We start from the raw sequence: 17850 nt of genomic DNA, 5'->3' as shown, positions 1-17850 counted from the left end.
CACTGCAGTCCTTTCAGACATATTTTTATTAAAAACAAACCTGCATTTATAGTTTTATAAAAGTGTTTCATACTGCAGGAAATGCATCACAGCATATCAAAACTTGGGGAAAAAACCTATCAAAAGGGGATAGAGGGATGTTGCAATGGAAGTCTCTGAGAAGAAAGCACAAAAGACAAATGTAGCAGAAGGCTATAGATGAAACGGGGGTAGTGGAGGATTTACATATCCAGTTCCTCATTCTACTGGAGACTGCAAAACACACACAGGGAAGCACATCCAACTCTCTGTATCTAAACCAGCGTCAACATTTTATTGTTACATTTCAAAAGCAAATGGGGCAAAAAACAGTTACAAGGCATCAGCCCAGTGCACCCTAGATCAGACCTTCTGCAGTCTAAAGGGGCAGCAGGTCTTGTCATCACACCGTTTTGATATAAAATCCTGGAGATGCAGCACCATGATGTTGTGGTGAAGAAGAACATAAAACAGAAACAAAGGAAAGGGTAGCTCTACTTCTATCTATCTTTCTGGACGGGTCATCCCTGGCCTCGTTGGCACCATCATGGGCCTGGAGGGCGGTCTCATCATTGGAGGGCCTGGCATCATCGGCATGTGTCCTCCCATGGGTGGCCTCATCCCAGGAGCTACAACACAGCAGAAAAATAGAAAGCAGCAGAACAGGCCGATTAGGCACCAGTTCAAAACAGTTTGAAAGAGGCTGAACTTAGTCACTCCGCTGAGAAATATCTATTTTCTAATTGTAGAAAGAATAAAACAATTGATCTGCAAGTCTGCTGGATACAGGGAATACGTTTTCCTGAGAGAGTGTCTAGTGATTATAGGACTGGGAGCCAAGTCTCTAGGGTTATGTTTCTAATTTTGATATAATAGTTTATCCACCTATAAGATAATGATAACTTAATTACTTTACAGAAAGGTCAGGAGATTAATGTTTAGAAAGTGCTTTGAGATCCTCTGCTGGAATGTGCAATAGAATGGCCAAATAACTTACTTCTCGTCTCTTTGCATGACAGCATTATCAGAAAGGAAAGCTTAAATCATTGCAAATACCAGATCTTCTGAGAACACTTGAATAATAGATTCAACATGATTTGCCATTTACACCTCTCACAAGGACAAGCATTGTACTGCCTGCCAGCCGGTTAGTCTGAGATGTCAAGTCCACTCTTTATGCCTCTTATTGAGCTCCTAATTGGTTGATGCTTCTCTACTACTGACAAGAGCATCACAAAGGATGACAAGAGCATCACTGCACCACTGCTGATGTGTAGTTTTATTCCTTGGATACGACTGTAGAAATACTCACTGAATCCAGACATGCTGTATGACAAGCCTTCCTGTGCCAATATCATCAGTACAGGGATGGAACATAATGTCCTTTTGATTTTTCCTTTACCAATTGCTTTAATAACTCTTGTAAAACACTTAATATTTGTGGGTTTACATTCCTTGGCAACACCCCAAAAGATTTCAAATTCTACAAAACTTCACATAATACGCTGCAATCTCCACCTATCACTAAAATGTATCTACCCCAGTGCAGACACTACTTAAGAGTGCATGCAATTTAACACTACACAAATTTAGCATATTAAATTAAGGGCTGTCAATTAATCTCAGTTAACTCAAGTGATTAACTCAAAACAAAGTAACTCAAGTAAAAAAATTAATCGTGATTAATTGCAGTTTTCATCACACTGGTAAGCAGTAACAGAATACAAATTTTAATTAGTTATAAATATTTTTGGATGTTTTTCTACATTTTCAAATATATTGATTTCAATTACAACACAATAAAAAGTGTACAGTGCTCACTTTATATTGTTATTTTTATTACAAATATTTGCACTAAAGAAAGAAAAAATAGTATGAGCTGCATTAAAAAATACAAGTACTGTAGTGCACTCTCTTTATCATGAAAGTGCAACTTACAAATGTAGAATTTTTTCCACATTAACTGCACTCAAAGACAAAAGAATGTAAAACTTTAGAGCCTTCAAGTCCACTCAGTCCTAATTCTTCTTCAGCCAAATGCTAAGGACAAACAAGTTTGTTTACATTTACGGGAGATAATGCTGCCAGCTACTTATTTACAATGTCACCTGAAAGTGAGAACAGGCATTCACATGGCACTGTTGTCGTGGGCATTGCAAGGTATATTTAAGTCCCAGATAAGCTAAATGTTTGTATGCACCTTCATGCTTTGACTTGTCAATTGCACTACTTTTTGTTTGCTTACTCTGGTTTTTTTTACAGTGCAAATATTTGTAAAAAAAATAATAATATAAGTGAGAGCTCTACACTTTATATGTGTTGTAATTGAATTCAATATATTTGGAAAAATAGAAAAATATTTTAATTTACTATAAATGTAATTGGTATTCTATTATTGTTTAACAGTGTGATTTAAACAGCAATTAATCTCGATTAATTTTTTTTTTAATCTGGTGATTTTTTTTTAATTGTTTTGACAGCCCTATTAACAATACTGTTTAAAATACTTTAAAGAACTGGAACAAAAAGGTTATGGGGTACCAAGTAAACTGTATCCAGTATTTACTGCAGGGAAAAATTAGGGAGAAAATGAAATTATCAGCCAAAATTTAACCTCAACACAAGGATTATCAGATACTCTTGTCACTAATGCCACTTTAATAACCAAAAGCTAAGAACATCAGTTTTACCACTCATCTGAAAGACAGCTTTCTCTAACAGCACGCAGAGGCCAGTGGATCAGTACGGACTCTGACCGCAAAGGATCACCTACTGAAACACCACCACAACCTGAAGACTTTGGCCATTTCCCCATCCAACTACTGACCTAGCTCAAGTATTTAGCAAGAGCTGATTAGATTTAATCCTGAAGTTAAAGTGCCCACAAGCTAATGTGTGTCAATAAATTTAAAATCCAGGTACTCCAATGGCTTACAGAGAATATTTTCCATTGACTATCATTTACAGACATTCACTTTGCTGTGAATCAAGATATTAACAAACAACTGGAAACATCTCAGTCAACCTGCTAATCTAACCCTGCAGTACTCAATTATAAAGAAAAACTAGAAATTAGGTATTTCTGCAGGCTGAAACTTACCAGGACCAACTGGCATCATTCCTGGAGGAGGTGGGCCCATCATTGGCATCATTGGAGGTCCACCCATATGGGGAGCTGGCATCATACCAGGTCGTGGAGGACCAGCTGAAAGAACATGTATAAAAACTGTTCACACACATCTACATGAATTATTGTGTCATGCTAGCCAAAGTGACGTGGAATCCTACTTAACTTGTAAACTGCTGAAGATAGTCACTTTGTATCTTGTACATTCTCTTACAATAGCGTACAAACATCCCTTTTCAATTTTAGTTCACTTTTCAGCAACCAAGAAATTAGTCAATCACCTGCTGCTGCACATCTAATAAAAAGGACCAAATCTCCCCTGCAACAGGGATAAGATCTTTAGCTCATAAGGAGCCATTTCCCAAATGGAATGCAGAGCATTTTAAATAGTTTCTCTTCTACTTCAAGAATATGAGTGGTGTAAGTGGCTTCATTAGAGATACAGTAAAAAAGCGAGCAAGCAAATGAAGGAACAGTTATTTTACAGGCAATTTCATGTAACACCACTATGCAAAACGTTAGAATGAAACTGCTAAAAAACCTCAAGATTATTCAAAGCTATTAGAGGACTCACAAAGAGCTGCTTTACATTTTCATCATCAGGCTCAGGGAACATTCTGAGTTCACAAATGACTTTGTAATGTTTTAAATCAGAGGACAATTCCAGCAAAGTCCTAGTGAATAAGAAAGTGAGCAGTAGCCAACAAATAGGTATAATGCTGGCATGCTACTCAGAACATAAGAACTCAACATTTATACTTACGCATATTGGGAGGAGGGGGGATCATGGCTCCCGCAGGAGGTGGAGCAGAAAAAGGAGTAGGTGGGATTTTGCCTTGTTGAAATGCAGCCGCTACATTAGGAAATAAGGGGAAACCGTGATTAATTTGTCAGTAGGACTATTATACCATTCTTACAGTATGAGTTCCCCTCCCACCTCAACTCTTTCCCAAAATCTAATGATTTCCATCATGCTGAAATCACACATGGTCAGAGATGCTGAAAGCTGCAGTACTGGCTGGACTCTTCAACATGTCCCAGCCTCAATACTACTTCTACTGAGGTGGAAGTACACACTGCATGCCTTTTGCCTTCTTAAAAGGATTTATGGTGAACAGTGAGATGACAACATTTATGGATACCAATGATGTAAGTTAGCGAAGACTAGAGCAGACTACGAGGAACTTCACATTGTTAACTGAATGAGAAGTGGGATAGCACATGAAATTCCATGCTGACAAATGCAAAGTAATTAACACAGGAAAGAAAATATCAACTACTCATACACACCACTGGATTCTAAATTAACTTCAAATGGTCAGGGGAAAAACACGGGCATCACTACATGAACACCTCTGGCCAATGTGTAGCGATGCTCAAAAATATCAGACAAAGGGTGTTAGGATATAGATATTCAGGCCTGTCTGTAAAGGCCTATACTCTAAGAATTTAGGTGTATTCTTATCACTTGGCTAATTATAGAGGTATAAAAGAATCAAAATCACTATCTGCTGGTTTAAGGGCCTTCTCTTACTGTGACAGCCTGAGGCCCTGTTCTTAGGCTAAGGCCTTTGGCTAAGCAGCAGAGGCAGCCATAAGCTGGGAAGCGAACAGTCACATCCTCACATTCCAAACTAGTCACATTGAAATAAGGTGCTATTGGGCTGTTAGGCACTATCAGGACAGGATTGTATTCCTATCACCTCCAGAGAAAGGGAAGTGCCTAGAAAATGTAAAAGGAAACTTAGTTTGATAGCATCCTGTCTGGCAAGAACTCACTTATCAATAGCTGGGATGTGAAATCCTCACTTCTGTGTTGTCTTGTCATTGTAGTTCCCACTTTGCTATTGTTTGTCTGTATAATCTCTGTCTGGTTCTGTGATTGTTCCTGTCTGCTGTATAATTAATTTTGCTGGGTGTAAACTAATTAAGGTGGTGGGATATAATTGGTTACATAATCATGTTACAATATGTTAGGATTGGTTAGTTAAATTTCAGGAAAATGATTGGTTAAGGTATAGCTAAGCAGAACTCAAGTTTCACTATATAATCTGTAGTCAATGAGGAAGTGAGTGGGTGTGGGTGGGCATGGGCATGTGGGTAAGGGAGATGGGAACAGGGAATGGGGGTAAGAAAATTGGAATCATGTTTTGCTAAAGGGGGAAATGGGAACAGGGAATGGGAGTAAGGAAGTTAGAATCATGTTTGGCTAAGGGTAGGAATGGGAACAGAGACACAGGCGTAAGGCTCTGTGGTGTCAGAGCTGGGAAGGAGGATACTAAGGAAGGAAACTGGAATCATGCTTGCTGGAAGTTCACCCCAATAAACATCGAATTGTTTGCACCTTTGGACTTCGGGTATTGTTGCTCTCTGTTCATGTGAGAAGGACCAGGGAAGTAAGTGGGTGAAGGAATAAGCCCCCTAACAAAGGGCTACAACAGATATAAAGAATAGAACAGACAATACTGACAGTATTATGCCTCTTAAAATCAATTATAAACACCCACTTGGAATATTGTGTTCAGTTCTAGTGACCTTCTCTCAAAATGGATATAGCCGAAAGAGATTGTTCAGAAATAGGCAATGAAAGGCATAGAAAGACTTCCATATGAGAGAAGACTGAAGAGACTGAGATTGTTTAGAGAGGAGACAAAGGAGAAGAACATAACAGACATAGCAAAATAATTAATGGTATTGAGAAGTGAAATTTAGCAGTTGTATTTACTCCCAAAATACAAGAACAAACAGGACCTTCAGCGAACATCAATAGCAACATATTTAAAACTAATAAAAGGAAACACTTTTTTAATCCCAGTGTATAATTAGCCCATGGAACTCATTGCCATTCAGTACATAAATGAGGCCAAGAGACCAGTATGATTCAAAAGCCAGATTCGACAGTTACATAAGTAACTTTTACAGTTAAATTAGATAAGACAAAACACAGGAATATAAACCCTTATGTTTAAGAACGCAAGCTAACCACTAACTACATAAAATGCTCAAAACCTTTAACTCCTGTTGAAATTACTGGGAGTAGAGGGTGCTAGGCAACTTGCAGAACTAAGTCTTTAGAAAGGCAACAACCATGGGGAACCATCAAATCCACATGAAAGATGAACCAAATAAATCCCTTCTATCCTAGGGGTTGTGCACGCTTACAGTTCTGCAGCGGCACCACAGTAGTGATTCGTGAAAATGTTACCTACGTTGATGGGAGAGCTTCTTCGGCCAGCATAGGTACTCCACCACATCAAGAAGCAGTAGCTATGTTGATGGGAGAAGCCTTCCCATCAACATAGCACTGTCTACACCAGTGTTAAGTCAATATAACTATGTTGCTGATGGGTGTGGATTTTCCACACCGCTGAGCTATGTAGTTATACTGATATAAGTTGGTAGCAGAAACCAAGCCCTAGAGAAAGGGAAGAGTAAATTCAGGTATAGGAACAGTGTCTTGGCTCTCCCACAATAGGAGGGAGCTCAGAAGATGTCCTTCAGATCTGTGGCAAAAAGACTATTAGAAGTTGCTGATATAGGAATCTGTTTCACAATAAGGGCTTGGGACATGGTAATTTAGGATAATATGCCATTAGCTTTCAAAAGGGATCTCCAATGAAGTAGATGGAGAGTTATGCTTAAAAACCTGAGCTGAAGATGACCCTTAAAACTAAGGGCCTACCAATGCAGCCACCCCTCATGTGAAACCCCATCAATTGTAAGCGAAGTTCCATCCATGGAGTAGCTATGTAACAAAGTTCTATATTACTTTCCTGTTCAGACCCACAAGTCAGGACCTGCAGTATTAGAATTTATTTCTATCCAATGCAACAGGACAAAAGCAGGAGGGAACCTTTTAAGTGAAATGATCTAGATTATGGGGTGAATTTTCTTACTTGTTTTATCAATCAGGCTCTGAGCTTGTTCTTCCATCCATTTCTGATAGTAATCTTTCACATTCTCTTTGTGTTTCCGACCACTGCAGTGGGTCTTTCTCACAGATGGCTGCAAAACGAAGAGATGCTGTTGTCCATGCACTGAGCATACGCAAGCCAAAGATCTACCTCAAGTTTACATAAAACTACCACAACTTGCAGTCAAGAAACACACACATAGGTTGAGTGGCATACACCAGTGGTTCTCAACCTTTCCGGACTACTGTACCCCTTTCAGGAGTCTCATTTGTCTTGTATATCCACAAGTTTCACCTCACTTAAAAACCACTTGCTTACAAAATCAGACATAAAAATACAAAAAAGCGTCACAGCACACTATCAGGGCTCGGGGCTTCAGCAGGAGCATGACTGAAGCCCCAAGGCCCGGCAGGTGCGCCCCGACTCTCAAACTTCTGAAGACTGTCATATGTGGCTCAGAGGGTCAGTAAGTTTGGCCACCCTGGTATAGTATATAACGCAGCATAAACAAGTCATTGTCTGCATGAAATTTTAGCTTGTACTGACTTCACTAGTGCTTTTTTTGTTGTTAAATGAGACAAATATCTAGAAGAGTTGATGTACCCCATGAAAGACCTCTGCGTACCCGTGGTTGAGCACCACTGGCATATATAGTCCGATGACCGATACAGTCCAATATCTGTGTTTGGAAGCTAAAGATCTCTACATCTAGTTTAAATGTTTATAAGTTTGTTTCCTATGATGTGAACAATGTAGTCGTCCTCAATATGCTCATTGTGACACCAACTGGATATAAACTTGCATGACACTAGCAAATCTGTAAGAACCCATGAATCATTATATGAGAGGTACAGCTTATATGGAAACATAAATTTTCCATAAAACCTTAACATTTAATATTTTGAGGTGGTTTCATTTTGGTAAGGAAATATTCTTTTCAAGCCTGGTAACGTCATTTTAATAGAAGGCAAAATGTTTGACTTATCGTTCAGTTCCAAAATAAAAGTTAGAGTAAATCTATTGTTTCTGAGAGGGAAAGATAAATATTCAAACTTATTTTTTATGTTGCTGTTGGATGAATGTTGACAGACATTTGACAAGGTAATAGCTTTCCACAGGTCAATGCAGTCACACCACATCATAGTGGGCCAGCTCACCTCTCCTCATCGATAGTCTTCCTGTTAAATAATCAAACCTGCTAAAATTGTACCATTCAGTCTCCAAGATAACAGTGCCTTTACCCTCCAAGCTACAATGTTATGTTTACGAAAATCTCTCAGATATATTATCCCTAAAGTAAATATATATTTATGTAACAATGTACCCAGTACTATCTTTTCAAATCAAAAACCCACACTTGAAAGGTATGAAAGCAAAGAGTTTGGCACTTACAGAGTCATGGGTGAGGTATGTGTCACAATAGTCACAATAAAACCTGGAGAAAAGGAAAAAACGGTTTTAGAAGCTGGGGGAATTACTTATGTCCAATACTTCAGATCCATACAAGATTAAAAAATACACATTTTCAGTTAGAAACAGTTACTTCTAGAAGTCAAACAATAGTCATTTACTTTGACAGGAAAAAAATTGAACCTTTTAGTTTTATCCTTGCTTAATCCAAATATATTTCTGCCTCATAAATCTAAAAAGTTCATTGGGGCCTCAATCCCACAAGAAGAGCTGTATGGGCAGACCCTTCTGCTCATAGAATCATAGGACTTGAAGGGACCTTGAGAGGTCATCTACTCCAGTCCCTTGCACACATGGCAGGACTAAGTATTATCTAGACCATTCCTGACAGGTATTTGTCTAAACTGCTCTTAAATATTTCTAATGATGGAGATTCCACAACCTCCCGAGGCAATTTATTCCAGTGCTTAACCATCCTGACAGTTAGGAATGTTTTCCTAATGTCCAACCTAAACCTCCTTTGCAGCAATTTAAGCCCATTGCTTCTTGTCCTATCCTTAGAGGTTAAGCAGAACAATTCTTCTCCCTCCTCCTAATAACAGCCTTTTATGTACTTGAAAATGGTTATGTTCCCTCTCAGTCTTCTCTTTTCCAGATTAACAAACCCAGTATTTTCAATCTTCCCTCATAGGTTATGTTTTCTAGACCTTTAATCTTTTTGTTGCTCTTCTCTGGACTTTCTCCAATTCTCTTTCCTGAAATGTGGCACCCAGAACTGGACATAATACTCCAGCTGAGGCCTAATCAGCACAGAGTAGAAAGGAAGAATTATGTCTCATGTCTTGCTTACAATATTCCTCCTACTACATCCCAAAATGATGTTTGCTTTTTTTGTGACAGCGTTACACTGTTGACTCATATTTACCTTGTGGTCCACTATGACACCAAGACCCCTTTCCGCAGCACTCCTGCCTAGGCAGTCATTGCCCATTTTGTATGTGTTCAACTGATTGTTCCTTCCTAAGTGGATTACTTTGCATTTGTCCTTACTGAATTTCATCCTATTGACTTGACACCATTTCTCCAGTTTGCCCAGATCATTTTGAATTTCCACCCTAGCCTCCAAAGCGCTTGCAACCCCTCCCAGCTCGGTATCGTCCACACACCGTGTAAGTGTACTCCCTATGCCACCATCCCAATCATTGATGAAGACAGTGAACAGAAGCGGCCCCCGCACTGACCCCTGCGGGACCCCCCTTGTTATGCCCTCCCAGCACGCAGCAGTCCACCGGCGTCCCGGGCATCCTTTTTCAGGACCGGGGCTGTAACTAGTTTGCTTTGGGCCGTTCTGCCCTCCTCCCGCCTCCGCCTCAACCACCCCCCTCCCTCGCTGCCCCCTGTCCCAGAGACCCCCCCCCCACCCGCCCCTCCATCACTGAGAAGCCAACGCCCCCCCCCAACAGCCACAGCCCCTCCCCGTCTCCCGCCGCTCCGGGCCCCGCCGTCACATCCCTGCTCCCCCAGGCGGCCCCCGCAGGCCCTGGCGCCTGGGCTGCAGCAGACCCGGGGCGTGAGGGAGCGGGAGGGGGGGTCCCCAGCCGCCTCCCCACCGTCCCGCGGGGGCCCCGGCCCAGCCCCACTCACTTGGGCATGTTGCTCCGGGTCCCAGGCGCCGTTAGCAGGAAGTGAGACAATCAGGACGCGACTGCTTCCCACCTCCTGAGCGCTTCGGTTTGAACCTCCCTCGGCATCCGTAGTATTACCTGCGGCGCTCTACGACTGTCTCAACGGGCGCGGGCGCATTGCCGGCCGGGACTTGTAGTCCCCCGTCCCCGGCTCCTATGGTGGCTCGCGAGGGTCAAACGCGATCAACACTTCAACCCATTGCCCCAATGCTACACTGTCCCTTCAAATTTCCCCCTCTCTTGAGCTCCCCCATGCTGCTCCCTCTATATCAGTGTCTCTCAACCTTTCCCGATGACTGTACCCCTTTCAGGAGTCCGATTCGTCTTGTGTACCCCCAGTTTCACCTCACTTAACAACTACTTGCTTACAAAATCAGACCTAAAAATACAAGTGTCACAACCACTAGTACTGAAAAATGGCTGACTTTTTCATTTTTACTATATAATTATAAAATAAATCCACTGGAATATAAATATTGCACTTATTTCAGTGTATAGTATACAGAGCGGTATAAACAAGTCACTGTCTGTATGAAATTTTAGTTTGTGTTGCCTTCACTAGTGCTTTTTAGCCTGTTGTAATATTAGGCAAATATCTGGATGATTTGATGTACCCTCTGGAAGATCTCTGCATAGCCGCAGGGGTACACATACCCCGGTTGAGAACCAGTGCTTTAAAGATTAATCTTTACATTTCACACCTCCTAATTTGGCCTCAATCAGCTTTGTCATCAGATAGACTATTAGAACATTAAATAATATAGTTGAAAGAATGCATCCCTGGCATCCTTCTGATTCTACTGAAAACCAGTCCGTAATACAATTGTTGACCCTCACACAGCTAAATGCACTGTGGTGCAGTTCGACACACTAAATCCTCAGGCACCCCATACTGATATAGCATTATCTACAGTGCTGACTGATGTACTGATTCAAAAGTGGCTGTAAAGTCTACAAACACAAAGTTAACTTCATTTTGTCTCTCTAGTTGTTTTTCAGTAACATTCAGCAGAGCATACATCACCACAAGTACTCCTTTTCTTTTTGAGAATACAGACTAACATGGCTGCTACTCTGAAACATAGCTTGGATTGTAGATTGACCTGTGAGGACACCACATTGGTTATACAGGTTGTCTCTTATATTGGGATTGAGACAGTATTTCGGTTGCTTGAGTAGTCTGATCATTAACCCTTCCCTGGGACTGGCAAGCAGCATTATGCCCTTATAGTTTGAGCAAGGCGATCACTCTTCTTTATTTAAATATGGGATGGCGCATCCCCTTTTCCAATCTTTTGGAATGTGACGGCTTTCCCAAATTTTAAGACATCTCTATAAAGCCAATGAACTAAATCCAAGCTGCCACTCTTTAGCAGTCTGATGAAATATTGTCAAAAGTAGGTTTTTTATCACTTTAGAGACTAACCAATTTATTTGAGCATAAACTTTCATGAGCTACATGCATCCAATACACATGCATCCGATGAAGTGAGCTGTAGCTCACGAAAGCTTATGCTCAAATAAATTGGTTAGTCTCTAAGGTGCCACAAGTACTCCTTTTCTTTTTGCGAATACAGATTAACACGGCCGTTACTCTGAAACCTTTTATCATTTTGTAACTGTTTGACCACAAGCATCACATCTTCTAACGTGATGGCCTGTTTTCTGATAGATGCTTTTTTGGATTAACTTGTAATTTACATTTTGGCTGGATCTGTTCATTAATTCACAACAATGCTCCGAGCAACACTTAGGTTGTGCATCAATATCCTGGCAGCATTCTCCATTTTTGTCCTTAACTTGTGGAAATTATTCAGCCCAAATGGGAGTTATATCACACATTACAAGAGCACGTGTTATCTTAGTAGATCGTTCCTGTTCACAATATCAGCTCCACTGTCTTGTGCACATGCACATAAAGATAGATAAGGTAGGAGAGATGGCCCCTTCATTTCTTTATTACACAGTGAAGTGATTTACATCCCTGCGCTTTAAAACATGACAGAATGTATGAGATTGGATGACTCCGGTACTTGTTCACAGGCTACATAGCCATTCATCTCTACAGCCTTGATCTTGCAATCAGACGTATGCAGATGGACCCTTGTGCCCACATGGTGCCCACTGAAGTCAATGTTGTATTCAAGGGTTTGCTGGCACTGATCATATTGCAGGATCATACACTGGATCACTAATTTAAATCCAGCTCAGGTTGACCAGCTTCACCATCTGACAGCTGCTTGACTTTCTATGTACAATGAGTTGGTGGGTCTCAGTTCACTTCCTAGTCATAGACTGATGTGTAAAAAGCTAGCAGTCACACAATATACCGGAATCAATTCATCCACCACTGAAATGCAGTCACCATTGGGTTTAACAGTGTATGGCAACACCACAAGAGATCTAAGGACCCAAAGTTCACAGCAACATGTTATCTTGAAACCCAGGAGAGAATTGTAGAGAGGCAGAATGTAGCTACCTAAGTAGGGATTTGGCAGGACAGCAAGGTTACCACTTATGCAATAATAGTAATTAATAAGAAACCTCCAAGGCCTAGAAATAGTGGTTTGGCACCCAGCGGGGTATAACCTGCCAACCCAACCAAATATGGAGAATACAGGCAAATTGACAATTATTATGATCAGTGTAAAGGGGGTAGTAAATGGGGCCTCAGAAGAGCTTAGCTGGACTGGAGGCTCCTCACCTGTGAGGGTATGTTGTGTGCGGGCAGACAACCCCAGGATGATATCATCCAACTGTCCAAACAACCCAAGAAAACCAGAGATCATTGTTAACAAAAGTGTGAAATGGACTCGCAGTGGAAATCCAGAAGTGATCCAGTGTAAGATTTTGGCAAAACCTGGAGAGGCTGAAGGAAATGAAAGCTTCAGCACTGAAAGGAGGTAAATAACAATAACACGGAGAAAGAAATTACCGAGCATAGACTTGCCAGATAACTAAGAGCTTTATTCCAAAGAGGTGAATTTATACCTATGCAGATTGAAAGCCTGAAAAGGGAGATTAGTGGTGTTGATCCACATGCAAATATATTGGTAGAAGCAATGATACGGGATATACAGCAGCCACAATTGTCCCAGACCAATTGGTGTAAGCAAACAGGTCAGACATAGCTGCTGTAGGAAAGAAGACAAAACAAGACAATGTTTCAGAGGAGCAGCCGTGTTAGTCTGTATTCGCAAAAAGAAAAGGAGTACTTGTGGCACCTTAGAAACTAACACATTTATTTGAGCATAAGCTTTCGTGAGCTACAGCATCCGATGAAGTGAGCTCTAGCTCACGAAAGCTTATGCTCAAATAAATTTGTTAGTCTCTAAGGTGCCACAAGTACTCCTTTCCTTTTTGCAAGACAATGTTGTGATGGTTCTTGGGATACCCAGGACTGTGAGTCACCCTTGTTATCCCCTTGCTTCCAGCATGAGGGAGTCCCGCTTGTGCTTAATTGGGTGTCAGCTCCCTGACACCACCAGCCTGTTAGCCACTCAAGTACTCTCCTCTGGTCTATGCCAGCCCTTACTTCACCTTGCAGGCTAACAGTAGGTACACCCCAGTTCCTGAGTGCATTTGAAGCATTCCCTCTTCTGTTCTGCCCCTTATCCACTGTATGCTCACAGAAATACCAGGTCTGCTGTCCCCAAAGGAACAATACATGTACAGCCTTGTATGATTCAGCTCAAAATCAGCATCTTGCTTAATATCACAGCACTTAGATATATTTATAGCGGAAACAAGAATAAATTTATTATCAAAAATTCAAGATTAATGTGATAGTGAGTAAGAATACTGGAAACAACATCAGAGACTAAACTTAGCTAGCAAGTTAACCTCCTGTCTAAAGAAGTTTATCCCCAAAGTCCTCTACGGTGTTTCAACTACGGCTGGCTGAGACCCCACTTTCAGAAATGTAAATGCACTGCCTGTTTACATCCTCATTACAGAATAAAGCAGTGTTCTCTTTGCCTTCTACTTGTACTCCTAAAGTTCATTGTCTGTACTCAGAGATAAGATAACCACCCAGGGCTTATTTTTCCTGTGTGCTCCTTTCCTGTTGGCTTCACATCTCTTTGTTGGCTTTTATGTAAATGTGTAGCCATTGTGGTAGCTTACACTGCTTAATTTACATCCCGACAGAGAGACAGGTGAATAAACATCTCTTGTGTGACAGAAAACCTGCTTTCTCTCCTCTGTTGGTGATTCAGACCTTGACACAGACTCTAAGAACATATTTTCATTATATATACGTAACTCCTTACACAGCATCTGTGGATAGCTTTCACAACAATATTAATGACCATGTGACCCTCTTTCATTTGAAACCTCACGTGACATTCTTTGGTGAACCAGAATGTATGTACCAGGATCAGGACATTTCTGTAAACCCCTTGCCAGTAAGCATTAAAGAGTTCTTGAGTCACACATGTTAATTGATACTGTCATACCAGCAGAGAGAAACATAACAAAGAAACAAGAAGACAAGATAACAAGTATGAAGAACTCTGGCCCAAAGTGGAATGATTATGGAAAACTAGAACAAAAGTGATTACTGGAGAACTTGGAGTGGATGATCCCTAAGGGTATGAATGAGCAGCTCAAAAACACTTTGGAGCACAAGGTATCATGAACAGTGAGCTCCAGAAGACAGCACTCTTAGGCACTGCAAGTCAAAAGTCAAAAGAGAATGAGTGCATTTAAGTACCAAAAATGCAGGAATTCTGCAGAGGGTTGAACAAAACTCCTGACTATCCAAACCCACAAGAGTTGTTCATGGTCAAGATTTATTGGTGACTCATGGAGATAAATTTTAAACAGTAGTTTTCCTTTTGTTATGCATAAAGATCTTATATGTTGTGAAGGACATTGGTTTAAAAAAATTTCCATGATGTAATACTCAGGGATAATAATAATTAATAATGAATGACTGCGAGCAATCAGGATGTCAGTTTTGTCTCATCCAAAAGACATAATAGTATAGGGTATCTTGGATGGTGTGACAGTAGCATGTAGAATAATATTAAGAGCTGACAATATAGGAAAGGAAAACAAACCCAGTGGAAATGCCAAGATTGCTAGGTTGGGCATCACTGATTCATTTATTGACATCTACTAATTATATGATTAGTCTATTTATAACATGCACTAACATATCTTCCTATGATGTGTTTAACCTGAGGGTTGGATATGATTGTTTATTTCTCCTTTGATATTTTTCAACAAAGGTTACTGGTTACTTTTTAATTGCTATATTTTTTAGCAATAAAGTCAGGTCCTGTGTTCTAGGTTAGAGGCATTTTCTGATACATCAGCAGCAAACAGCAGTTTTTCCCAGCCACGAGCCACAAAGAGAATTCTTTGGATTCTCAGAATGAAATGTCCTAAATTTGAGGTTTGTGGAAAGTCACTTCTCTCCCCATATTGCTTGTACTTTGTAGTTTGTTTTGCTTTTCACTTGCACTGATTTTCTCCTGAACTTGTGTTGTAATGTTTACTATATAAATATTGCAACAGGAAACTTCCTCTCAGTGGTCCTTAGAACTAATGCCACTATTATTTTTAATATGCAGAAAAACAACAGTATGTTTATATTAAACATTACTATATTACAGCTTTCCTATTAGGTTTCTTTATACTTTCACTGCTGGTGACTGGGTATGGTTTGACATTTGTTTCAGGTTTCTTTCTCTCAAAGGAAACAAGTAATGCCATCTCAAAAGAGGCGAGTTATGTTCTGCTTTGTTTAAAAACATGCCTGTGTATGAGTGGGAGAGAGAAGTGGTGGTTTAGGATTATGAAGGAGGACAAGTACTCAAAGCCTAGGAGTACTCCATTGTAAAATTATAATTTAAAGACAGGCTCCAATGCTTTGATGTGATGACCTTAGATCCTTAGGTAAACAAATAGTTAAATATTAATGACAGATAAACAAATACTGCAAGAGACAATGTTAATTGAAAAGTATATTTCTGTCTGAAAATGGTGTACCTACTGTAGTTACAAGTAACATGATTACTGTGGCCATGTTTACACTACAAAGTTCAGTCAACACAAGTTACATTGGCCAGCTGCTGAAATTTGTGTATCGGTCTGACGTGTGCACGCTTGGCTACTTGCATTGGTACTGTACATACTCATGAGGAGTGCTTGTGACAATGTAAAGCACGGTGCACCTTAGGTAGGTATCCTAGTGTGACATGCAGTGCTCTCTGGTGCATTACCTTTTGGGACATTTTCTCTGTGCTTTGTGGGATAGTAGTGAGTTGCCCAGGGATTACTGCAAGAAGTTAGTATAAAAAATAGTTTCCCATGTTTTTTATTTTTTCAGTTTGCTTGCTTAGAGTCAGATCCAATGTTCATTTAAGTCAATGGGAGTTTTTAATTTACATAAATCAGTGTTGAATCAAGCCCTTAGTACATCTGACAGCACTTGGTGTATAGTAAGTTAAGAACGTAAGAGCAGCCATATTGGGTCATATCAATGCCCTGATCACATGCCCTGATTCTCATGGGTGACTTTAATTTTCCTGATATCTGCTGGGAGAGCAATACAGCGGTGCATAGACAATCCAGGAAGTTTTTGGAAAGCGTAGGGGACAATTTCCTGGCACAAGTGCTAGAGGAGCCAACTAGGGGGGGCGCTTTTCTTGACCTGCTGCTCACAAACCGGGTAGAATTAGTGGGGGAAGCAAAAGTGGATGGGAATCTGGGAGGCAGTGACCATGAGTTGGTTGAGTTCAGGATCCTGACGCAGGGAAGAAAGGTAAGCAGCAGGATACGGACCCTGGACTTCAGGAAAGCAGACTTCGACTCCCTCAGGGAACGGATGGCCAGGATCCCCTGGGGGACTAACTTGAAGGGGAAAGGAGTCCAGGAGAGCTGGCTGTATTTCAAGGAATCCCTGTTGAGGTTACAGGGACAAACCATCCCAATGAGTCGAAAGAATAGTAAATATGGCAGGCGACCAGCTTGGCTTAATGGTGAAATCCTAGCGGATCTTAAACATAAAAAAGAAGCTTACAAGAAGTGGAAGGTTGGACATATGACCAGGGAAGAGTATAAAAATATTGCTCGGGCATGTAGGAATGTTATCAGGAGGGCCAAATCGCACCTGGAGCTGCAGCTAGCCAGAGATGTCAAGAGTAACAAGAAGGGTTTCTTCAGGTATGTTGGCAACAAGAAGAAAGCCAAGGAATGTGTGGGCCCCTTACTGAATGAGGGAGGCAACCTAGTGACAGAGGATGTGGAAAAAGCTAATGTACTCAATGCTTTTTTTGCCTCTGTTTTCACAAACAAGGTCAGCTCCCAGACTGCTGCGCTGGGCATCACAAAATGGGGAAGAGATGGCCAGCCCTCTGTGGAGATAGAGGTGGTTAGGGACTATTTAGAAAAGCTGGACGTGCACAAGTCCATGAGGCCGGACGAGTTGCATCCGAGAGTGCTGAAGGAATTGGCGGCTGTGATTGCAGAGCCATTGGCCATTATCTTTGAAAACTCGTGGCGAACTGGGGAAGTCCCGGATGACTGGAAAAAGGCTAATGTAGTGCCAATCTTTAAAAAAGGGAAGAAGGAGGATCCTGGGAACTATAGGCCAGTCAGCCTCACTTCAGTCCCTGGAAAAATCATGGAGCAGGTCCTCAAAGAATCAATCCTGAAGCACTTACATGAGAGGAAAGTGATCAGGAAC

At 40.9% G+C, this 17850-nt stretch overlaps 1 protein-coding gene across 1 annotated transcript; it reads right to left on the bottom strand.

Annotated features, from left to right (window-relative positions):
- Positions 1-292: 292 nt before the first annotated feature.
- Positions 293-10247, bottom strand: SNRPC (small nuclear ribonucleoprotein polypeptide C). Its single transcript, XM_084611143.1, has 6 exons — positions 10114-10247; positions 8452-8494; positions 7042-7150; positions 3909-3998; positions 3119-3223; positions 293-647 (listed from the first exon to the last, which is right to left on the bottom strand). Exons 1-6 carry the CDS (start codon positions 10119-10121, stop codon positions 523-525), a joined length of 480 nt encoding a protein of 159 aa, XP_084467269.1. The 5' UTR covers positions 10122-10247; the 3' UTR covers positions 293-522.
- Between the last annotated feature and the right edge of the window lie 7603 nt (positions 10248-17850).

This window comes from Lepidochelys olivacea (genome assembly GCF_965140295.1).
Source record: "Lepidochelys olivacea isolate rLepOli2 genome assembly, chromosome: 21".
Taxonomy (NCBI): domain Eukaryota; kingdom Metazoa; phylum Chordata; order Testudines; family Cheloniidae; genus Lepidochelys; species Lepidochelys olivacea.
Note: the sequence above shows the minus strand (reverse complement) of the source record. Positions and strands in the feature narration are given on the sequence as shown.

Coding starts and splice junctions, on each gene's coding strand:
- SNRPC (XM_084611143.1), bottom strand. Junction 7,151..8,451: donor CATACCTCACCCATGACTCT/GTAAGTGCCAAA, acceptor TTCGTTTTGCAG/CCATCTGTGAGAAAGACCCA. Junction 3,999..7,041: donor GAGCCTGATTGATAAAACAA/GTAAGAAAATTC, acceptor TTCCTAATGTAG/CGGCTGCATTTCAACAAGGC.